Source organism: Euleptes europaea, chromosome 18, assembly GCF_029931775.1.
Source record: "Euleptes europaea isolate rEulEur1 chromosome 18, rEulEur1.hap1, whole genome shotgun sequence".
Taxonomy (NCBI): Eukaryota; Metazoa; Chordata; class Lepidosauria; order Squamata; family Sphaerodactylidae; genus Euleptes; species Euleptes europaea.
Genome location: NC_079329.1, coordinates 1559768 through 1583589, shown reverse-complemented (window position 1 = coordinate 1583589; position 23822 = coordinate 1559768). Strand labels below are relative to the sequence as shown.

At 53.4% G+C, this 23822-nt stretch overlaps 2 protein-coding genes across 2 annotated transcripts in view; one reads left to right on the top strand and one right to left on the bottom strand.

Moving 5' to 3' along the window:
* The window catches only part of GPS2 (G protein pathway suppressor 2), a 138620-nt gene that overhangs the window by 106276 nt on the left and 8522 nt on the right, over window positions 1-23822 (bottom strand). The gene's annotated exons all lie outside the window — the stretch shown is intronic.
* ACADVL (acyl-CoA dehydrogenase very long chain) lies at window positions 3390-23815 on the top strand. Its single transcript, XM_056863518.1, has 19 exons — window positions 3390-3463; window positions 9096-9170; window positions 10955-11027; window positions 11839-11903; window positions 12061-12195; window positions 12543-12687; window positions 12869-12998; window positions 14295-14420; window positions 15072-15270; window positions 15386-15490; window positions 15982-16068; window positions 16212-16274; window positions 18711-18812; window positions 19339-19436; window positions 20609-20681; window positions 21496-21568; window positions 22158-22230; window positions 22404-22479; window positions 23670-23815. Exons 3-19 carry the CDS (start codon window positions 10979-10981, stop codon window positions 23805-23807), a joined length of 1737 nt encoding a protein of 578 aa, XP_056719496.1. The 5' UTR covers window positions 3390-3463; window positions 9096-9170; window positions 10955-10978; the 3' UTR covers window positions 23808-23815.

The window sequence follows — 23822 nt, the reverse complement described above, 5'->3', positions numbered from 1 at the left end:
AAAAACCAACTCTTCTTCACTTGGAGGTGGTGGTAGCCTCCCCTTGTCGGGAAAGCCATTCCACAAGGGGTGTCTTGCTAGCCCCGTGCACCATTTCGCGGAGCCATTTCGCTTGCCGGAGTCTCCCCTTTTTCCTGGATCTCCGAAGCTGAACTCTCCTCCAGCGCAAAGAGCAAACAAAGCCAACCCTCGTTAGCCCTCCCTCCCATCCATCTGAGCCGTGGCATCTGCTTGGCATGCAGAAGGTCCCAGGTTCAGTCCCCGGCACCTCCAGTTAAAGGGACTAGGCAAGTAGGTGATGGGAAAGACCTCTGCCTGAGACCCTGGAGAGCAGCTGTGGCTCAGTGGTAGAGCCTCTGCTTGGCATGCAGAAGGTCCCAGGTTCAGTCCCCGGCATCTCCAGTTAAAGGGACCAGGCAAGCAGGTGATGCGAAAGACCCCTGCCTGAGACCCTGCAGAGCCGCTGCCGGTCTGTGTAGACAATACTGAGTTTTTTTATATATAAATTTTTATTATTATTTTCTCATTTAATATATCAACATATAAATCAACATCTATTACTAAAAATTGATAAAAGTAATAAAAAACAAGCAATAATAGTAATTTAAACTTAAAATGACTTCCCTCTCACTCTCTTCCATCTAAAAAAAAATTACTAAAAATTGATAAAAGTAATAATAGTAATTTAAACTTAAAATAACTTCCCTCTCACTCTCTTCCATCTAAAAACAAAATGTATATACTTTTGCTAACAAAATTAATCCCCATATTATTTAATTAATATATACCTTGTTAAAATTTGTTAATTTAGTACCTTAACGTAACCTTAATACAAAATAGATATGAGGGATTAAATCAAAGAATATCCTTTAAATGGTCCCTTAAAAAATTGATTGTCACAATAAATTCTCCACGCCTCCCATTCCCCCGCAAAAAATTGTACATTATCATTCTGATTTATCAAAAGCTGTAAGTTTCGCCCTCTCTTGTCAATTCCAGCATCTTGTTTATCCAGTCTAGGCCATACTGAGTTTGATGGACCCAGGGTCTGGTTTAGTGTAAGGCAGCTTCATGTGCCATCCATCTACCCATCCACCCACCCACCCATCTACCCACCCATCCACCCATTCACCCACCCATCCACCCACCCATCCACCCACTCACCCACCCACCCACTCATCCACCCATCCACCCACCCATCCATCTACTCATCCACCCACCCACCCACCCACTCATCCACCCACCCACCCACCCGCTCATCCGCCCACCCACTCATCCACCCACCCATCCACCCACCCATCCACCCACCCATCCACCCACCCATCCATCCACCCATCCACCCACCCACTTATCCACCCACTCATCCACCCACCCACTCATCCACCCACCCACCCACCCATCCACCCACTCATCCATCCACCCACCCACCCACCCACCCACTCATCCACCCATCCATCCACCCATCCACCCACTTATCCACCCACCCACCCACCCATCCACCCACTTATCCATCCACCCATTCACCCACCCATCCACCCACCCATCCACCCACTCATCCACCCACCCACCCATCCACCCACCCACTCATCCACCCATCCACCCACCCATCCATCCACTCATCCATCCACCCACCCACCCACTCATCCACCCACCCATCCATCCACCCACCCATCCGCCCACCCACCCATCCACCCACCCACTCATCCACCCACCCATCCACCCACCCATCCACCCACACCATCCACCCATCCACCCACCCATCCACCCACCCACTTATCCACCCATCCATCCACCCATCCACCCACCCACCCACTTATCCACCCACTCATCCACCCACTCATCCATCCATCCACCCACCCATCCACCCACCCACTCATCCACCCACCCACCCACTCACCCATCCACCCACTCATCCATCCACCCACCCACTCATCCACCCACCCACCCACTCACCCACCCATCCACCCATCCACCCACCCACCCACTTATCCACCCATCCATCCACCCATCCACCCACTTATCCACCCACTCATCCACCCACTCATCCATCCATCCACCCACCCACCCACTCACCCACCCACCCATCCACCCACCCACCCACTCACCCACCCACCCACCCACCCATTCATCCACTCATCCACCCACCCATCCACCCACCCACTCATCCACCCACCCATCCACCCACCCACTCATCCACCCACCCACCCACTCATCCATCCACCCATCCATCCACCCACCCACTCATCCATCCACCCATCCATCCACCCACCCACCCATCCATCCATCCATCCATCCCGCGGACTAGCGCCTTGGGCAGGGCGGGGGCGCGAGGGCGCGTCTTCGGCTCGCCACGTGTGCGCCCGAAGAAACTACAATTCCCAGGATGCTCCGGGGCTGGGGAGGGGACGGGAGGGAGGGAGAAGGACTTCGCCCCGCCCACCCTTCCTTCCCCTCTCGGGCCGTTGCTGGAAGAGGAAGGGAAGCCGGGCAGGAGAAGCCGCCGAGCTCGCCCCCCCCCCCCCGCCATGCAGGCTCTCCGGCTCCCCCCGCACGCCTGCTGGCGCCTGCTGCGCCTGCGCCCCGCCCCAGGGTGAGTAGCGGGGGGTGGGGTGGAGGGGGGCGCAGACGGGGGGCACAGCTTCCAGGGCGAAAGGTTGCCTCGGGTCCCCCCCACCCCGCACCCCTCCGTCCTCGGGCAATGACCGTGCCGGGCTTGAAGGGAAAGAGCCCCCCCCTTTAAAAGGGAAGTGCCTGGGGTGGGGTGGGGTGGGGTGGGGGGCTGAGCAGGGGAATTAAACCTGTGGGGCGGGGGGAGGGGGTTTCCTTTGCGCCCCTGGGCTTGCCCGCCGTTGCGCCCGGGGCCGGGGCCGGTCGTTTTTGCGGCCTGCTGGGCCAGGCGCACCACTTGTGCACCCCCACCAGTATCACCAATTCAAATGCACCAGTAGAAAAGGGCCAGAGTCCAGGAGCACCTTCAAGACTCACCCAAATAAGCCCCTACCCTGCCAGAAAATATTTGGGTGAGTCTTGAAGGTGCTCCTGGACTCTGGCCCTTTTCTACCACTGCAGACAGACTAACCCGGCGACCCACTGCGAATCAGAAAAACAGATGTCTTGTCGGAAAAACATTTCATGAGACCTTATAATGAGTTCTGCCCCTTCGCGCTTCTTGCTGTACTTATCTTAAACTGAAAAAAATATATAAATTGCCAGCTGCATTATTTCCCCAAGAAACTAATTCTTTTACAGACTGCGCCCCTTGGGCCAGCCCTGCGCCCCTCTGGGGTCTGCGCCCTCCTAGATCGCCTTGGTGGTGGCGCCGGTCCCGCCCCGGCGGCTGGGATGCAGGAGATCGCGCCTCACCTGTCCTTCTGTCTCCCTCAGGCCTGGGGGGGTCTGTGCTTTGGGGCGCCCCCCTCTGCACCCTCTGGGGACGAGGCTCTACGCTGCGCAGGCTGCTGAGGTCAAGGTGGGTTGCTTCTCTCGGAGGGAGGTGTTTTGCAGGCCTGGTGGGTTGCGGCCCTGGGCTTTGGCCGTGTGGAAGGGGGCACCTGCGGGCCGCGGGCAGGACCACCCCATCATCGCCTGCCAGGGGACAACAGCCAATTGCCTTGTAGTAAGGGCTGCAGGATCTTTCATGGGGGGGTGAAGTGGGGGGGATCTGTACCCTCTCAGAGGTCACCCTGCGTCTCCAGGGAAGGGGGGCTCCACACTTCAGACCTGGGAAGCAAAACAGTCTGTCTCTCCTGGTAGTTTCTGCCTCTAGCGAGGTGCTCTTAAAGGAGATTAGGGCTGTTTAGCTTGGAAAGCAGGCGGTGAATGGGAGACATGGCAGAGGTCTGTAAAATTATGCATGGTGTGGAGATAGTGGAGAAGGAGAAGCTTTTCTCCCTCTCTCATAATACCAGAATGCTGGTGGGGGGGTCAGTTGCTGAAGCTGGAGGGTGAGAGATTCAAAACAGAAAAGGAAGTATTTTGTCACACAGCGCTTAGTTAAATCTTCAGGATCAGAGGAGCATGTCTATTGTATTAGGTGCTGTGGAACACAGGCAGGATGGTGCTGCTGCAGTCATCTTGTTTGGGGGCTTCCTAGAGGCACCTGGTTGGCCACTGTGTGAACAGACTGTTGGACTTGATGGACCTTGGTCTGATCCAGCAGGGCCTGTCTTATGTTCTTATGAGATCACTCCCTGGAGATCCTGCCACCCCCCCCCCCCCAATTTTAAACCCACATTCCCTCCTTCAATATTTATTTATTTCCTTCGTTTATATCCTGTCCTTCTCCCCTACAGGGACCCAAAGTGACATACAACATTCTCTTCTCCTTCATTTCATCCTCACAAGAGCCCTGTGGGGTAGGTTAGGCTGAGAGTTTGTGTCTGGCCCCAGGGCACCTAGCAAGCTTCTGAGGTGGAGTGGGGATTCGAACCTGGGCCTCCCAGATCCTTGTCTGACACTCAAATACCTACTCTACACCGCCTCTCAATATATATTCTCTCAATTCCCATCCTGTGTGTAGGTGTGGAAAGCGCCATCAAGTCGCAACCTATTTGTGGACGCCCCATAGGGTTTTCAAGGCAAGAGATGTGCAGAGGTGGTTGGCCATTGCTTGCCTCTGCGTAGCAACCTGGGACTTCCTTGGGGGTCTCCCACCCAAGTCCTAACCAGGGCCAACCCTGCTTAGCCTCCAAAGTAGGGCTAGCCCCAGCCATCCAGGCCAGGCCCCCATTTTGTGTAGTCGTCATTAAAAATAGAAGAACCAGAGGTGATTTTCTTTTTTTAATTATTATTATTTTATAAAAGGAGATGTGTGTGTGTGAGAAGTGCCGTCAAGTCGCAGCCGACTCATGGCGACCCCTTTTTGGGGTTTTCATGGCAAGAGACTAACAGTACAGAAGGAAAAAAAGGAAAAATAAGAGTATCCACAGTGCAATTAAAAGGACTAAAATGCGGAAATAAATCAGATTGCATTGCCATGCTTTTCAACGTCATTGTACAATCAAATAGTAACCCAAGTTATAGAAAAAATGTTTAAACATTGCTAATCATATAATATGATCAAAAAATAATCGCCTTGTCATGTCTATCAAACGTATCTAATATCTCTGCAATCAAAATAGTTATCTAAATATAAAATTGAATTAAATATCGCTACAGTTGGTTAAAACCACAGAGGTGATTTTCTTTGTTCTAGGATGATGCCACGGTGTGGGGGGGGGAGGATCTAAATGCCCCCCCCCAAATGACGGCTGCGCTTGAGCTTGCCTGCTCTTTATGTGCAACAGCCTCTGCCCCCTCCCCAGAGGCGGCTTCACCTGAGCCACAGCCCCCCCCCCCGCATCACATGCCGCTGCCACCCATGGGGCCGGGCTCTTGCATGAGCCTGCAGGGCTCCCAGGCCCTCTCTAGGGGAAAGTTCATGTTATTCCAGGAGTAAGTAGGGCAAAGGTAGTGGCAGGAAGCTTCGGCAGGCTTTTCCAGGGAACAATGACAGCCCACAGCTTCAAATATCCCAGTTCTGGGATCTTTGCCAGGATCTCCAAATACCTTTTGGAGAGAGCCAGCATGGCGTAGTGGTTAAGAGCGGTGGACTCTGATCTAGAGGACCAGGTTTGATTCCCCTCTCCTCCACGTGAACGGCGGAGGCTAATCTGGTGAACTGGATTTGTTTCCCCACTCCTCCACATGAAGCCAGCTGGGTGACCTTGGGCTAGTCGCAGCTCTCTTAGAGCTCTCTCAGCCCCACCCACTTCACAGGGTGTCTGTTGTGGGGAGGGGGAGGGGAAGGTGATTGTAAGCCAATCTGAGTCTCCCTTAAGTAGTAGAGAAAGTCGGCATATAAAAACCTACTATTCGTCGTTTTCAGTGATGCAACCCCCAATCCCCACCCCGGCTGCTGCAGCCTGCCAGAAATTTGGATTACAGACAGACTTCTGGATGCTGCAGAATGGGTCTCTGTGCCAGGCAGTTGCTAGATAGGTCCTGCTGGATCAGTATTGCGCGGTAGACAGCATTTGGCCCTGGAGGATCCATTTAGCTATCATGGTTGGGGATGTCCATTTTCCATCATCAGTTTAAGGTCACTGACTGTCATCACATCATGTGATAATGAGTTCCATAAGCTGATTATGAGAGCCAGTGGTTGAGTGTCGCACTAATACCTGGAAGACCCGGGTTCAAATCTCCCCCTGCGCCATGGAAGCTTGCTGAGTGATCTTGGAACTGTCACACCCTCCCCGCCTCACCTACTAAGAAATGTTTTGGTCAGGGACGTACAGGGAAGTCAAGTAAGTTCCAGGTGAGCCTCAAGGGGGTGTTGTAAAGCAGTGGTGCCACCACAGAAAATGCCCTGTTTCTAGTTATCACCCACCCCACCTCTAAAGGTGTGGGGGGACAGAGAGCAGGGCCTGAGAGGCAGGTCTTAACTGGTGGGCTAGATGATGCAGGAGGAGGAAGCAGTCTTTCAAGTTTCCTGCCCCCTGAGCTATTTCAGGCTGTACAGATAAGAACCAGCCCTTTGAGCTCCACAAACCCTCCCAACTCGGCTGGAGAGAAGGAGAGTCAATGTCATCCACATGGGGGTGGAACCCCACTCCAGGTCCCTAGATGAGCTGTCCTAGCAGTTTCATATACATGTTGAACAGCAAAGGGCCCAAGATGGAACCTTACAGGACCCTATGGCATGCATTCCATGGGGCCCAGTAGCACCTTCTGGAATCTGCCAGACAAGCAAGGGCAGGACCACCCAAGCATGGTGTCTCCCTGCCCACCCCCAGACATGACTAGCCTATCCAGAAGGGTCTCATGGTTGATGGCCCTGGAAGCCACCAAGAGGTCCCGGAGAATCAACAGGGAGTCTCTCTCCCAGTGCCCAAAGCCGTTTCCATCCCAAACCTGCCCCTGAATCTGGATTGAAATGGGTCTGGGTGCTCCTTCTCTTCCAAACAGCGAAACCACCACCGCCCTTTTGAGTACGTTGCCCAAGAGTGGCGAGTTGGCCACTGCGGGGTAATTACACAGGTGACTGGGATCCAGGAACACGTTCTTCAGGATCTGCCTCTTGACTATCTCTTTGCAAGCAGTTGGAACTGCGCCTTACCACAGAGAGAACTGCGCCTTCCCTTTGATCTTTTGCTAGATGCCATCAGCCACATTCTTGAATCAGTGGCCGGCACACGTCTCACCAGCTTACCGGTTACATCAGACCTCGCCAACTGGAAGTCATCCAGACTGCTAGGACGGCACTGTTGTGCAAAGGACACCAAATCTCTTTGCGTGGAGTAGTTTCGAACACTTGAAGCTGCGTTATATTGAATCAAACCTTTTCGGTCCAGCGATGCCCATATCGTCTACTCGGACTGGCAGCATCTCTCCTGAGTCTTAGGCAAAGGTCTTCCATGTCACCTGCTGCCAGATCCTTTAGCTGGAGATGCCGGGGATTGAACCTGGGACCTTCTGCATGCCGAGCAGGTGCTCTACCACTGAGCCCCAGCCAAGGAGAGCACATTGCAGTAGCCCAGTCTAGATGTAACTAAGGCGTTGGTCACGGGTCCTGACTGATCCAGGAACAGACGCAGGTGTTCATCAATGACCTGGAGTTTGGGTTAAACAGTGTAGCCAAGTTTGCAGATGACACCAAATTATTTAGGGTGGTTAAAACAAAATTGGACTGTGAAGAGCTCCAGAAGGATCTCTGCATACTGGAAGAATGGGCATTAAAATGGCAAATGAGATTCAATGTGAGTAAGTGTAAAGTGATGCATATTGGGACCAAAAATCCCAACTTCACATGTACACTGATAGGATCTGGGCTGGCAGCGACAGACCAAGAAAGGGATCTCGGGGTGGTAGTGGATAGCTCGATGAAGATGTCAACCCAGTGTGCGGCTGCTGTAAAAAAGGCAAATTCCATCCTGGCCATAATTAGACGAGGAATTGAGAATAAAACTGCTGATGTCATACTGCCCTTGTACAAATCTATGGTGAGACCACACTTGGAACACTGTGTACAGTTCTGGTCACCACACCTAAAAAAGGATATTACAGAGCTTGAGAAGGTGCAGAAAAGAGCAACCAAAATGATTAGGGGACTAGAGCAACTGTCCTATGGGGAGCGGTTAAGATGCTTAGGGCTGTTTAGCTTGGAAAGAAGGCGGCTGAGGGGAGACGTGATAGAGGTTTATAAAATTATGCATGGTTTGGAGAGAGTGGACAGGGAGAAGTTTTTCTCCCTCTCCCATAATACTAGAACACGGGTCATCTGCTAAAGCTGGAGGGTGAGAGATTCAAAACAGATAAAAGGAAGTATTTTTTCACACAAGGCATAGTTAAATTGTGGAACTCCCTGCCCCAGGATGTGGTGATGGCAGCCAGCTTGGAGGGCTTTAAGAGGGGAGTGGACGTATTCATGGCTGTTAGTTAGAATGGATACTAGTCATGCTGCATACCTATTCTCTCTAGTATCAGAGGAGCATGCCTATTATTTTGGGTACGGTGGAATACAGGCAGGATGACGCTGCTGCACTCGTCTTGTTAGTGGATTCCTTGAGGCACCTAGTTGGCCACTGTGTGAACAGACTGCTGGACTTGATGGGCCTTGGTCTGATCCAGCAGGGCCTTTCTTATGTGACGCGCTGGGCGAAGGCTCTCTGGAGCTTTTACCGCTGCCACCTGGCTGTCTAAGGTGACCACAGTGTCAAGTAGCATTCCCAAGCTGTGAATCTGGCTTTTCCTTTCTTTCTCCATTTCCACAAGTCCACACACATTTTTTAGAAGCTCCACAGTATTGTCCCCTCAAGCCTTGGCCGTTGTTTTCTCTGAACGAGACACCCCACAAATGCCTCTCCTCGTGCAGTTACACCTGGATAGTTTGAGCTGCTCTATTTCCCCCCCCCCCCCGGCTTTCCCATCCCCCCTTTTAGCACTTGGTGACGGGAAGAAAATTTCCTCCTGTATCCTGAGTGGCATTGATCGCTCCAAGGGCTTGTGGGATCCTGTCCATCTTGTGTTCGGCCCCTGTCTTGGTCATTCCTAGCAGGAGCTCCCGAGATGCGCCTACATGGTTTGATAACCCGGCCTCTGGTTTCCCTTTACAGGCCGTGCTGGATAAATCAGGCACCCGGGTGGCTTCCTCTTCTCAAGCAGCATCGGAGAATAAATCATTAGCGGCAGTAAGTGCTTTTTGGAGCATGCTGGGTGGAAACGGATGGTACCCCTATCAAAATATGGACGCCCCACCTTTCCTTAGAAAGGAAGCTTCCGATGAGCCATACGATACAGAACTCTCAGCCCCTTTCCTTAAAATCAAGATCATCTCAGTAAAGCCCAGCCTGGCCCCCAGGGTTGCCAGTCTCCAGGTAGGGCCTGGAGACTGCAACCGATTTCCAGGCTGCCCGAAGCAGTTCCCCTGGACAATATGGCTGCCCTGAGGGGGGGCTCTGTCGAATTAAACCCTCCCATCCCAAAGCCCCGCTGTTTCCAGGCTCCACCCCCAAATTACCAGGAATTCCCCACCCAGGAAATGGCAACCCTATTGGCACCTTTTTTCTAACTGGCTGTGAAGAGAGCGCCTATCCCACAAGGGTGGGTGCAGCAGCAATAAAAGGGGGTCCTCTGCCCGGGTGGGGAGGAGACTGGTGAAACGTCAGTGTTAAACCTGACTGGCAAATGATATAAGACGATCCCAAGATCTGAAAGGCTGTGTGCCCTTGTAGGACAGGTAACATAGAAACTATCGAACATGTACTGTTCAGCTGTCCATTTTATCATGGGGCTCGTATTAGACTTATTGATCCCCTGATCAGTGGATATCTTATTGATACCAGATTTTTATCAATTTTTGTAATTTGTAATAGTTTTTATAGTTTTATCAAGTTGGACAATATGATATACTAACTTCTGGCTGGTCAAATAGACCGTGTTAATAAACTTGACTTGACTGGCAAATGAGCTCATATAGGGGGAGTTCGTATGAGGTGGATCTGTGGGTCCTGATTTGCATAGGGCCTCCAGGATAAGAACCAGCCTGTCGAACTGAGCTTGGAGTCAAACAAGCAGCCAGTATAATTCCATTGATCGTCCCCGATAACGGGTGGGGCCTCGTGTTTGGTACCCCCTGCCGTGTCCAAGTTGTCTTTCACGGCTTCCTCTTGCAAAGCAAGTTACAGAAATGAGAGGTCACAGAAACAGTCCTTCCTGTTTCCCGTTGGTATGAATTGGTCTTTGATCTAGGAGTTGGCCTGGTGGGAATGGCAGGTGTGGGTCAGGTGATGAGTTGCATGCTTCTTTGTTGGCGGCTGGGCCGAGCTGAGCTGATGCAGCGTTGTGGAATGTTCACCAACATTCTAGCTGCTCAGGGGCAGCGAGGGTGACTGGAGCAAGTGTCAGTAACTGCTAGCCAGCTAATTATTTACAGGCCAGGTGTAATTCCAAAATGCCCGTCTGTGTTTTCGCATGGAACAAAGTTAGCTCAACACCTGAACCAGCCTTCTCCTCAGACCCCTGTGCTCTACCAAGGCCTGCCTTGTCTCCTCTGACTGGCAGCAGCTCTCCTGGGTCTCAGGCAGAGGTCTTTCCCATCAGCTACAGCCTGATCCTTTTAACTGGAGTTGCTGGGGATTGAACCAGGGACCTCTGCCGCTGAGCCACAGCCCCATTAATCAGTAACTAATACTGCTATGTGCCTTTTATTTCTTGTTTTAAAAAGCACGTTTTCTTTTAGATCATGTTTTGGAAAACATATGTTATTAGTTGCTATTAAAACAGACATAAGTAACCGTCATAAATACATAAATCAGATTAATCACGAATAAAGGTATACACAAACAATACAAGCAAGTATGATGTGTCTGGAGAATGGTTTCTGAGTAATCTGGAGTCCTGCCTTCTTCAGCATCAAGAAAGCGTGGTTCAGGAGGGTTAAGTGCCGACTGGTCTCTTCTTCCTTCCCACCCAGGAGTCCAAGTCGTTTGCTGTGGGAATGTTCAAGGGCCAAATCAACACTGAGCAAGTTTTCCCTTACCCCTCGGGTAAGTTGGGGGGGGGGGCACGGGTGTTGGGGTGTGGGATTTCTGCAACCGCCAGATGTCTTAATGTGTTTTCTGAGACTTCCGTTAGGCTCTTTGCCTCTGAGTTTCCTGGATAGTCCTCATGAGGACGAGTTGCTTAAACCTGAAGGCTTTGTGTGACCTCGACCCAAATGTTGTAATCCTCTGTTTTGTAGGGAGGCATATATTTATATTCCAAACAGAATCAAAATGAGGGTTTTAGTGAAAAAGACAAGCAAAACCCTTGTGTGTAAAACAGCTAGATTTGAGTTCTGGAGGCCTCACTTCAAAAAGGATGTGGACAGAATGGAGCGGGTGCAGAGGAGAGCGGCGAGGAGGATCAGGGGCCTGGAGGCCGAGCCCTGCGAGGAAAGATGAGGGAGTTGGGAATGTTCAGTCTGGAGAAGAGGCGGTTGAGAGGGGGCATGATTGCTCTCTTTAAGTATTGGAAGGGCCGTCACTTAGAGGAGGGCAGGGAGCTGTTCCCATTGGCAGCAGAGGAGAGGACTCGCAATAATGGGTTTAAATTGCAGGCAGAGAGGTACCAGCTGGATATTAGGAGAATATTTTTTTAAGAGTTGTTCGACAGTGGAATTGGCTACCTAGGGAGGTGGTGAGCTCCCCCTCGCTGGCAGTCTTTAAGCAGAGGCTTATTATCTGGAGGTTGGCAACCCTACCACTGCACCATCTCCTAAACCAGGCCGCACCGTCAGTCAGTCCAGGAGCATTGCTGTATTGGAGTGGGGTGGGGAGGGGGACAAACACCAGGGCTGATCTTTGCCTTCTGTTGCAGCCCTCAGTAAAGAACAAGCCCAGACTCTGCAAGAGCTCGTGGGGCCTGTCTCCCGCTTCTTTGAGGTAAGGAGTTGGAGGCCAGGGCAGTGCCAACCTCTTCTGGGAGGGGCACAATGAGAGTGCAGGGGATGGGTGTGGCTGGGGTGGGACACTTGGTGGGACAGGTGGGGGGGGCAGAGCTGGTTCCCCACAGTGACTCTTTGTTCTCTCCCTCCTGCAGGAGGTGAATGACCCAGCCCAGAATGACGTGCTGGAGCAAGTGGAAGTGAAGACGATGCAGGGCCTGAAAGAGTTGGGCGCATTCGGCTTGCAGATCCCGGTTCACCTGGGGGGGCTGGGCCTCAGCAACACCCAGGTGAGACTCAGGTCTCCTCTATAGTTAGTGGAGGGGCAGAGCTGGTTCCCCACCTCTCTGTGCCCCCCTCCCCAAAAGCCTTAGGAGACTGAAAAAGGAGTCCGCAAATCCAAAGACAGCTAATTTGAAGGGGCCTCCGTTTCTGCCAGACCAGGCTTTGGCTGCTGTTGTGGGGACACAGAACGCTCACAAACATTCCAGTTTCTCGGGAGGGAGAGACTTGGTGTCTTTCCCACCCCCGTTGAGAAAGGCATCGTCAGGCTGGTCCTGATCAGTGTTGAGGGAAACCTGCCTGGGGGATTATAGACGCTCATTGCCCCACCGCCTTTCTTCTTTCCGCGCTGCAGTATGCCCGGCTGGTGGAAATCGTGGGCATGCACGACCTGGGGGTGGGCATCACCCTGGGGGCGCACCAGTCGATTGGGTTCAAGGGGATCCTCCTCTATGGCACCCCGGAGCAGAAGGAAAAGTATCTTCCCAAACTGGCTACTGGTATGTAGATGTGACCCCATGGAGTGTCTTAAGAAGGGGGTGAAGAGGAAGGGGAAGCACTGGGGGGGGGACCTGAGTCCTAGCCCTGGGGCCAACTGACTCTCATCACAGAGGGTCCCCCTGCCCTGCCCCACCCCCAGCAAGGGCTTTTTCACAGCTGCCCCTTCTCCCCCCCACCCAGGCGAGACCATCGCCGCTTTCTGCCTCACGGAGCCTGCAAGCGGTTCGGACGCTGCCTCGATCCGCACAACGGCTGAGCTGAGCCCCTGTGGCACCTACTACACTCTGAATGGGGGCAAGATTTGGATCAGGTGAGTTTACTTAGTTACTTACTTTGTTTCTACCCCGCCTTTCTCTCCAAATGGGGACCCAAAGCGGCATACATCGTTCTCCTCTCCTCTGTTTTATCTTGACCACAACCCTGTGAGATAGGTCACACTGTAAATGCTCAAGTGGCCCAAGGTCCCCCAGCGAGCTTCCAGGGCAAGGTGAAGATTCGAACCTGGGTTTCCCAGGTCCTAATCTGACACTTCAAGCACTATGTCACATTGGTTCTCGGCTCTTTGGAAACTCCCTCCCAACAAACACCTCATTTTGGGAGGGCCAAGGACCTGGTTGGAGAAAGTGGACAGGATTGCTCCCCCCCCCGCCCCTTTCTTTCTCGTAATGCTAGAATTCACAGTCAGTTTGATGGTTGATAAATTGGACAGACCAAAGGAAATGTACAAATGCATCGTAAGAATCAGCTTATGGAACTCACTGCCGCAAGAAGACCACTGGCTTAGGAGGCTGACGTAGGGAATGAGTCGAATCCATGGCTCTCTGTTTTTATCCTCCTGTTCCTCCAAAGGCCGCGTGCACAGTTCTTCTCCACCACCGCCCATGTTGCCCTCACAACGGCCTTGTGAGGTAGGTTAGGCCTTGAGCATGTGACTGACTCAAGGCTGCCTAGTAAGCATCACGGGTTGAATGGAGATTTCAACCCGGCCTTCAGGGTCCTCGACTGACGCTCTATCTGCCACTTCGTGCAGGTGGGTCAGTCTACCTGTGAAGGTGTGCCTCTGAATGCCAGGGGCTGACATTAAATAGAAAATGAAGGCAGGGGCATGTGGTGGGCTTCATACCTCTGGCAGGGGGGGGGGCTTCCAAGAAAGCAGGCTCCTGTGGAAAGCCTGATCCAGATTTGTCTGTATGTGCTCATGTGGGGGGTGGGCAAAGGTTTCTCTGCCCATGTCCAAATACTCTGACCGTGAAAACTCTGACCGTGAAAGCCTTCAACAATATCATGTCCAAATAGTTTTTCAGCCCTCTAGGAAGACTTGGTCCATCCAAACTTCTCTTGCCTAAGCTCATTTTTAGCTATATTCAGTGATGCCAAAGGTGTTTCTGACGCCCACAGTCCGGCTCTAAGGACTCAGTTCAGAGGGCTTGGCTCTCTGAGCATGCTCAGAACCACTCTGAGTTCTGCATCTTCCAGAGCTGAATCCTAGCAATGGGAAAAGGCCCAGGGCTCCACTTGAGCCTGGGGACGGGCGGGGGCAACTGGAGGAGGGGCTTGAACTCTGGGGGGTTGGGGCCTCCCAGACTGACTCAGCGGTCCCTCGCAGCAACGGCGGCATTGCTGAGATCTTCACGGTTTTTGCGAAAACGCCCCTAAAGGACAAGGTGACCGGCGAGGTGAAGGACAAGATAACCGCGTTCATCGTGGAACGAGCTTTCGGGGGCGTCACACAGTGAGTACCCACATGAACACACATGAAGCTGCCTTATGCTGATCTGGACCCTTGGTCCATCAAAGCCAGTATTGTCTACTCAGACCGGCAGCGGCTCTCCAGGGCCTCAGGCAGGGGTCTTTCACATCACCTACTTGCCTGGTCCCTTTAACTGGAGATGCCGGAGATTGAACCTGGGACCTTCTGCATGCCAAGCAGATGCTCTACCACTGAGCCACAGCCGCTCTCCGAGGCTCTCCAGGGTCTCCGGCAGAGGTCTTTCCCATCACCTACTTGCCTAGTCCCTTTAACTGGAGATGCTGGGGATTGAACCTGGGATCTTCTGCCAAGCAGATGCTCTACCACTGAGCCACGGCCCCTCCCCAGGGAGGGGGAATGGAAAGAGGTTTTTTTTTTTTGCTGTAGCCCAAGGGCAGGGCGGATCCTTTAGCAAGAGGGGAATCCCATGCTCAGATTGCTCCCCTCCAGCGGTGGCATGGCAGGGGACCTGCATCCCCATGTGGGCCCGCCCTGCCAACGGGGGCTGGGCTGACTGGGCGCCAGCCCAGGAAGGGGGCGGCCTTACCTTGCTTGGGGTTGACCCAAGAGGCCCTGGTCGAGACCCACTCATGGCCGAGGGTACTTAAGGCCTCCCTCTGACCCCCACCCCAGTGGCCCCCCGGAGAAGAAGATGGGCATCAAGGCATCCAACACCGCGGAGGTCCACTTCGATGCCGTCCGTGTCCCAGTGGAGAACGTCTTGGGAGGCCCCGGTGCCGGCTTCAAGGTTGCCATGAATATCCTCAACAACGGGCGTTTCGGCATGGCTGCCGCGCTGGCAGGCACTATGCGCGGGGTCATCAGCAAAGCGGTGAGTCACTCCCGGGGTGGAGGACCTCGACAACAGCTCTTGCTTCACGCAGACTTCTCAGCCCGATCCCCTCCTCTCCTCGGTGTGACGGCTGCCTTCCCTCCCCATCTCAAAGGTGGCTCATGCTGCGAACCGGACCCAATTTGGAGACAAGATCTATAACTTTGGAGCCATCCAGGAGAAGCTGGCCCGCATGGCTCTCCTGCAGTACGTCACAGAGGTGAGTGGTCCTCGTATATGGAGTCACGTACGCCACTGCGGTGGTGAGGGGGTAGAATCCTGGCTTTCCAAACACAGTGTCCAGTGTCTCAACTGCGCCTATCTCGCAGAATTGTTGTAAGGACAACTGTGTCCCGCCCCCTGAACTACTTGGAGAAAGGGGGAGATAAAAATGGGTTGTGGAAGGCTTACCGAGCACAGCCTGACCTGCCTGGAGAGCCAGCGGGGTGTAGTGGTTAAGAGCGGTGGTTTGGAGTGGTGGACTCTGACCTGGAGAACCAGGTTTGATTCCCCTCTCCTCCACATGAAGCCAGCTGGGTGACCTTGGGCTAGTCACGGCTCTCTTAAGAGCTCTCTCAGTCCCACCTCCCTCACAGGGTGTCTGTTGTGGGGAGGGGAAGGGAAGGTGATTGTAAGCTAGTTTGATTCTTCGTTAAGTGGTAGCAAAGGTCGGCATATAAAACCTAAATCTTTTTCTTCTTCTTTCCGCAGTCCATGGCCTACATGATCAGTGCGAACATGGATCAGGGCGCGTCAGACTTCCAGATTGAAGCGGCCATCAGCAAAATCTTTGGCTCGGTGAGAAGGGGCCGGGGGGGGGGGGAGACAGAAGGGTGGCCCCAGTTAGAGCAACCCCTTACTCACCACCCCATTGTCTTCAGAAGGAGCTTATTCATATGCCCATTTTACTGACCAGCTCTTTTCCCTTCTGCATTTCCCAGGAAGCTGCGTGGACCGTGACCGATGAGTGTATCCAGCTCATGGGTGGAATGGGCTTCATGAAGGTAAGGGGGGGCTGTGTGACAGACGGGCAAAACATGGTGTCCAGTGGCACCCTGGCACCCACCAACACTTCCCTTGGCGCCTCCCAAACTTTTCAGAAAGTGGGCAGTGCCATCGTAAGGCAGGGCTTGCTATTCAAACGAAAGGGTTTCCCATAGCTGCGAAGTGAGGAGGGAAGTATTGTATTTGGCTCCGCCTCCTGGGGCAACCATTTTAGTATTTGGTTCCGACTCCTGCGGCAGCCATTTGGGGGGTGGCGCTCTGCACTCCCTCTCAAAATTCCATCATAGAATCATAGAGTTGGAAGGGACCACCAGGGTCATGTAGTCCAACCCCCTGCACAATGCAGGAAATTTACAACTACCGTGTTTCCCCGAAAATAAGACATACCCATAAAATAAGCCGTAGCAGCATTTCTAAGCATTTGCTTAATATAAGCCATACCCCCAAAATAAGACACCCTGGGGCTGGTGTGGAGAAGACCAGGAAGAGCCCAGCTGAGCAGATGCAGTCTCCCGCGGCTGCTTCAAAGGCCCGGCAACCAGCGCGCCCGGGGCTGGGGTGGAAAAGACCAGGAGGAGCCCAGCTCAGCAGAGGCGGTCTCCCGCAGCCGCTTCAAAGGCTCTGCAACCAGCGCGCCCGGGCCTCTGGGGGCGGGGAAGACAGGAGGAGCCCAGCTGAGCAGATGCAGTCTCCCGCGGCCACTTCAAAGGCCTGGCAACCAGCGCGCCTGGGCCTCTGGGGGCGGGACCGGAAGGGGGTGGTAAGGGGAGAACGGGAGCCGAGAGGGAGGACAGTTCTGATTCCCTCGGAATAAGACATACCCTGAAAATAAGCCATAGTGTGTCTTCTTGAGGAAAAATAAATATAAGACAGTGTCTTATTTTCGGGGAAACACGGTACCTCCCCCCACATCCCCAGTGACCCCAACCCTCCCCCCACCATGCAGGATCCCACAATCAAAGCACTCCCAACAGATGGCCATCTAGCCTCTGCTTAAAGACCTCCAAAGACGGGGACCCCACCACCCTCTGAGGCAGCACATTCCACCGTCGAACAGCCCTCACCGTCAGGAAGTTCTTCCTAATGTTTAGGTGGAATCGCTTTTCTATTAGTTTAAATCCATTACTCCGTGTCCTAGTCTCTGGAGCAACAGAGAACAAGCTAGTTCCCTCATCAACATGACATCCCTTCAAATATTTAAACATGGCTATCATGTCTCCCCTCAACCTTCTCCAAACTAAACAAACCCAACTCCCTAAGTCTCTCCTCATAGGGCATGGATTCCAGACCTTTGTCTGGTCGCCCTCTTCTGGACACGCTCCAACTTGTCAACATCCTTCTTAAATTGTGGAGCCCAAAACTGGACACAGTATTCCAAGTGAGGTCTGACCAATGCAGAATACTGTGGTAGTATTACTTCCCTTGATCTAGACACAATACTCCTATTGTTGCAGCCCAGAATTCCATTGGCCTTCTTAGCCGCCATATCACACTGTTGATTCATGTTCAGTTTGTGGTCCACTAAGACTCCCAGATCTCTTTCACATGTACTGTTGTCAAGCCAACTCTCTCCCATCCTGTACCTGTGCCTTATGTTGTTTCTGCCTAGGTGAAGTACTTTACACTTCTTCCTATTGAAATCCATTTTATTGCTTATGGCCCAGCTCTTCAGTCTATCGAGTCATTCTGAACTCTGACCCTACCCTCCGGGGTATTAACTACCCCTCCTAACTTGGTGTCATCTGCAAGTTAGGTGCCTGCAGGTTGAGAAAGGCGGTGGCTCCCTGTGGTAGAGACCAAACATCGCATCATGTCGCCTCTATTCAAGCATCATTTTAAACCCTGACCTCCCACATGAACACATGAAGCTGCCTTCTACTGAATCAGCCCCTTGGTTCATCCAAGTCAGTATTTTCCACTCAGACCAGCAGCGGCTCTCCAGGTTCTCAGGCAGAGGTCTTTCACATCACCTACCTGCCTAGTCCCTTTAACTGGAGATGCCAGGGACTGAACCTGGGACCTTCTGCCTGCTAAGGAGATGCTCTACCACTGAGCCAAGGCCCTTCCCCCAGGCGTCCCCTCCCACACAGATCTTGATTCCTTAAGAACAATTCCTCAGGTCTGCCTTGGCTGTCCAGAATCATTCTCTCTGCCCAAAAATCTCAGGTCTGCCAGGGTTTAGATTACTCTTTGGTGTCAGGAGGCACTTTGCATGTGCTCAGAAGGAATCTTGCCAAAGACTCACCCTCCCAGTAGATTTTGGGGCTAAGCTACTAGTTGCCCAGACTCCAGCCGGCTTAACCCCCTTAACAAGTGGTCTTGCTTGTGGGCTTCCTAGAGGTACCTGGTTGGCCCCTGTGTGAACAGGCTGCTGGACTGAATGGGTCTGATCCAGCAGGGCTTTTCTTATGTGTTTTCTTCCTGTCCTCCGGCAGGACGCCGGGGTAGAGCGGGTGATGCGAGATCTGCGCATCTTCCGGATCTTCGAGGGGACCAACGACATCTTGCGCCTGTTTGTCGCACTGAATGGTTTCCAGGTGGGTTGATCAGGGGAGTGGGGAGATATGGGCCAGGTGGGGAAGGGCGTCTGGGGCTCCAAGGCAGAGAGGATCCATGTTAGAAACTGTGGGGTGGGAGAAAGGGGCTCGGGGCAGCCATCGGGACAGCACAGAGGGGCGGGTTCAATCCATAGAAGCAGGAGGGGCCTTTGCAGTCAAGCCCTCCCTCCCCTCGCAAAGGCCTGCTTAGGATCAGCTGGGGGGCAGGTGGCTTCAGAAGGGACAAGAGTTGCACGTGGAAAGCTGGCCAGGGCCTTTGGGGATGGGGTTCAGCTGGTTTTCCTGACTCACTGCTGAATTATCGACTGTCAGCTGCCTGGAGCCGCAAAAAGAAAGGCAGGACCTCGATATTTCAATGAATCTGTGGGTCGCTTGGGGCTCAGGCTGCGCTTGAAACCCTTCCGCCGAGTTTTCAGGTCACTGTCAGAGCAGGGAGGGGCAGCGCAGTGGTCTTTCGGAGCAGCTGCACCTTCTTTGTGACTCCTCCCGCTCCTCTCCCTCCTAGAACGCCGGGAGCCAGCTGCGGGGGTTGCAGCAGGCCGCCAAGAATCCCCTGGCGAACGCCGGCCTCTTGGTCACCGAGGTTGGCAAGCGAATGCGCAGGTAAGGGGGGGGGTCTCCTGCCCCTGGAGGGTTTGTGTTGAATGGGCGTTTGCTGCAAACGGCTGGGAAATTATACATCTCTGGTCCTAGGAGGCCGCAGCATTTTCTTCCTTGGATTTTGGTGTGTTAAAAACTCTCTGTGTGTGTGCTCAGTGCCATCAAGTCTCTTCCATCTCATGGCAACCCTATGAATCAATGTCCTCCAAAGCGTCCTATCTTTGACAGCCTTCCTCAGGTCTTGCAAACTGAGGGCCGTGGCTTCCTTTACAGAGTCATTCCATCCCTTGTTGGGTCTTCCTCTTTTCCTGCTGCCTTCAACTTTTCCTAGATTGTCTTTTCCAGGGACTGTTGTCTTCTCATAATGTGACCAAAGTATGATAGCTAAGCATTCTGATTGTTGTGGTGGCGTGGAGCCTGGGATGTATGGAGCCCCCTCTTGCCTGTACAGGAAGGCCAAAATCTCACTCACTTCTTTCATTCTAAGTCGCTGTCGATCTAGATCAGACCGAATGCCCGTCCAGGCTGGTCACTTCACATCCGCCAGATGCCCCTTGGAGGGGGTGGGGGGATATAAGCAAGCAGGGTCCAACCGAGCTAGCTAACTCCTCTTGTCCATCTCTGGCATCTGATACTTGGAGAGAGACTGCCCTTGAACATGAACAGGGTCTGTGTTCAGCTGCCATGGCCGGTAGCTGTTGAGCATCCAGTCCTCCTCAAAGAATGGGTCTAATCCTCTTTCCAAGCCATCCTGACCAGTGACCATCGCCACATCTTGTGTCGGGCAGTTCCAAAAGCTAATTATGTATTGCTGGGCAAAAATGCTTTTTATTGTTGTCCTTGTGGGGTCACTTTTTCTGGACAATTCTGGCAGCATAACAGAGAGAATAAGTTCATTCTTCGTGTGCCGTTCATAATTTTGTGCAAAAGGAAAATAAGCCTGGCTGTTCCCGGTTGAGTCCTTCTTTTTTATCTTCCTAAATACGCCCAGTTCCAAGCATCCCCTTAATGGTCCGCCTCTCCCCCGCCTGTTTGAAATGTCCTTTTCTCTGTATATTGTCTGGCTGCTGCAGTTACAGCTGGCAGGGGAGGGGGGTACTCAAAAGCCAGGTTATAGTGGGAGGAGCCTCACGTCTTCTCTCTGCTCTCCCCCCCCACACACACACCATTGCTAGGAGAGCCGGTTTGGGAACAGGGATTACGCTGAATGCTGTTGTGCACCCAAGCCTGAATTCAAGTGCTGAACAGGTGAGTGTGTTCAACAGCCTCTCAGTGGCTGGCATGGGGGGGCATCCTTCCCCAGAAACTCTCCCTGCCACACACACAGTCTTGCTTCCATCCTGCATGAACACATGAAGCTGCCTTATACTGAATCAGACCCTTGGTCCATCAAGGTCAGTATTGCCTACTCAGACTGGCAGCGGCTCTCCAGGGTCTCAGGCTGAGGTCTTTCACATCACCTACCTGTCTTGTCCCAGTTGGAGATGCCAGGGATTGAACCTGGGACCTTCTACATGCCAAGCAGAGGCTCTACCACTGAGCCATGGCCCATGCATTTATCCTAGAGTCTTCTCTCAGTAGCAAAGGCTGTGTCCTCTCGCTAGAATCATTTCTAGCAGGGAGCTGGGGAGCTGTGTGGGTAGTTTTTCTCTGGGAGGGGTCTGCTCAGGGTGTTACATGCTTGTTCTGACCACACAGCAGGGGTGGGGGCCACCACTGGGGCTGAGCAATCCACAGGGGTCCAGGGAAGGACCTTTCTCTGCAAGCAAACCCTCGGCCAAGACGAGATGGGGAAGAGAGGCCAGAGGTTCGACTCAAGCAGCTTCTCAGGAGGGTGTGGCCCAGGGGGTCCCCAACCTTTTTGAGACCACGGGCCCCATTTGAATTCTGACACAGGGTGGTGGGCACGGCCAGAGAATGGCTGCTGCGGGAGGCGGAGCCCAGCCCCCAAATGGCAGCTGCAGCTGACCTCCAGTCGCACAGTGGAGACCTTGGTGCTGTGGTGGCAGCGTGACCCCCCCCCCCTTTACCCTCCCTGTCCCCATTTTTCCTTTCTCCTCAGACTGTCCGGGCAATCGATCTCTTCGCAGGGGCAGTGGAAGAGAAGCTTCTGAAGCACGGCAAAAAGATAATCGGTGAGAGGCTCTGTTTGTTCTTGAACCCGTTCCCCACCCCCCACCTGAGGCTTTGGGAAGGTGGCCAGAGGGGAGGGGGGGTTCACTTCTCCCTTCTGCTCCCTCAGCTGAAATGCCAAGGGCTGTTTCCTGGCTGGATCCTGGGCACGGGATGCCAGCCTGAATGGGAAAAGCCTCACACAAGATTCTCAGGAGGGGAGGGGGAGGGGAGATGTGTCGGGGAGCTTCAGCCAGAAAAGTTATTCCGCTGGGTGGGCTCAGACCGGAGCTGGCTTTGGCCCCTGCTTAGGGTTGCTCACCTCCAGGTGGTGCCTGGAGGTCTCTCCTCATTGCAACTGATCTCCAGAGATCAGTTCCCCTGGAGAAAATGGCAGCTCTGAAGGGTGGACTCTATGACATTGTACCCGGCGAGGCCCCTGTCCCTCCCCAAACTCTGCCCTCCCCAGGAATTTCTCAACCCGGAGTACGTAACCCTATCCCTGCTGGAAATGGGGTGTTGGACTGGGCTGTGATCCTCGTCTTCTTCTGGGCCAGACTTCTCCTGTCTGTCTGTTCGTTCGTTCATTCATTCATTCTCTTCCGCCCCCAGATGAACAATTTGTGCTGAAGCGCATTGCCGACAGCGCCATTGATCTCTACGCCATGGTGGTGGTTCTGTCCAGGTGAGCCCGGCCCCTGGCTCTGTGGCAGTCAGAAAAGGGCGTGGGGAGGGGAGAGTTCCCTCAGCAGGGAATACGTGGCCCCTCTTCCCCTGGGGAGGGACTCTACTAGCCCACTGAATGAATCCTGAGTTCCTGTTCCCGTGTATGTGTGTGTCTCTCTCTCTTTGGAACAGAGCGTCCCGGTCCCTGGAGCAGGGTCACCCCACAGCCCAGCACGAGAAAGTGCTTTGTGACACATGGTGTGCAGAGGTGAGCCCCCCCCCCCATTGCAAGGGGTTGTGGGAAATTGGGGGGCTTCCATCGGCTGCTGCAGAGTTGCTTGTGCCGGCGCCCCCCCCCCCCCCGTGGTAGGGAAGCGCAGAGATTTGTGGGGCTTTTAATGTGTTCGGCAAGCTGCATCCCCGTTCATGGGGGCAATTCTGCTTTGCTTAGAGGCACTGTGCGAGTGGGGGAGTTTGTTTCTCCTTTCATGTAAAGAGAGGGGACATTTCTAGTACCCAGGGATGCGAGAACAAGCTCGGAAGCATTGCTGCTGGCCCTTATCAGGGATGAGCAGGACTTGAACACATGGAGCTGCCTTCTACTGAATCAGACCCCTGGTCCATCAAAGTCAGTATTGTCTACTCAGACCGGCAGCCGCTCTCCAGGGTCTCAGCCAGAGAAAAGTCTTTCCCATCACCTACTTTCCTAGTCCCTTTAACTGGAGATGCTGGGGATTGAACCTGGGACCTTCTGCATGCCAGGCAGAGGCTCTACCACTGAGCCACGTTCTTGGGGGAGCGGGCTAGGGGCTTCTGTGCTCTGCACAACTCCTTTAACCACCACCCCAGGCAGAAAGGCAAGGGAGGGGCCAAGTGAAGCAGAAGCAGCCCAGTTGCCTAACATCTGTTCGTGCCATTTGGGGGGGGGAGCACCAGTCTTCCTCCTCTTCCTTCTGGAGTTTTCTTCCTTGTTTGGCTCTCCTGGTTTTCCCTGGTTTGGTGACTCTTTCTGGAGTACAGTTAGTCTGTAAGGTGCTACTGGACTCAAACCTATCAAGATTTTGGGGGTATAATTTTATTTACTTCATTTATACCCTGCCTTTCTCCCCAGTGGGGAGAAAGTTCGCCTGTTCTCCGTTGTACCCTCACAACAACAACCCTGCGAGGTAGGCTAGGCTGAGAGAGGGTGTGACTGGCCCAAGATCCCGCAGCAAGCTTCCATGGCAGAGTGGGGATTCAAACCTAAAACCTTTTGCGAGCCAAAGCTCTCTCCATCAGATACCTTTGGCTCTCGAAAGCTCATTCCCCGAAAATCTGGTTGGTCCCTAAGGTGCTGCTGGACTCAAACAATGCTCTTCTAAGGCATACCGGTGCGGCTGCCCTCTGTGACTCCCTCAGGAGTGTCGCCATAGCTGCTGCTGTGACTTGGGACCCATTTTTCGCCCTTCTCTTCCACAGGCTGCCGACCGGGTCACTCAGAACCTGACGTCCCTGCGGGCCGACTCCACGAAGCAGATCTTCAAGAACCTCCGGAGCATCTCCAAGGCAGTGGTGGAGAACGAAGGGGTGGTCTCCCCCAACCCCCTGGGCATCTGACCCGTGCCTGGGCTG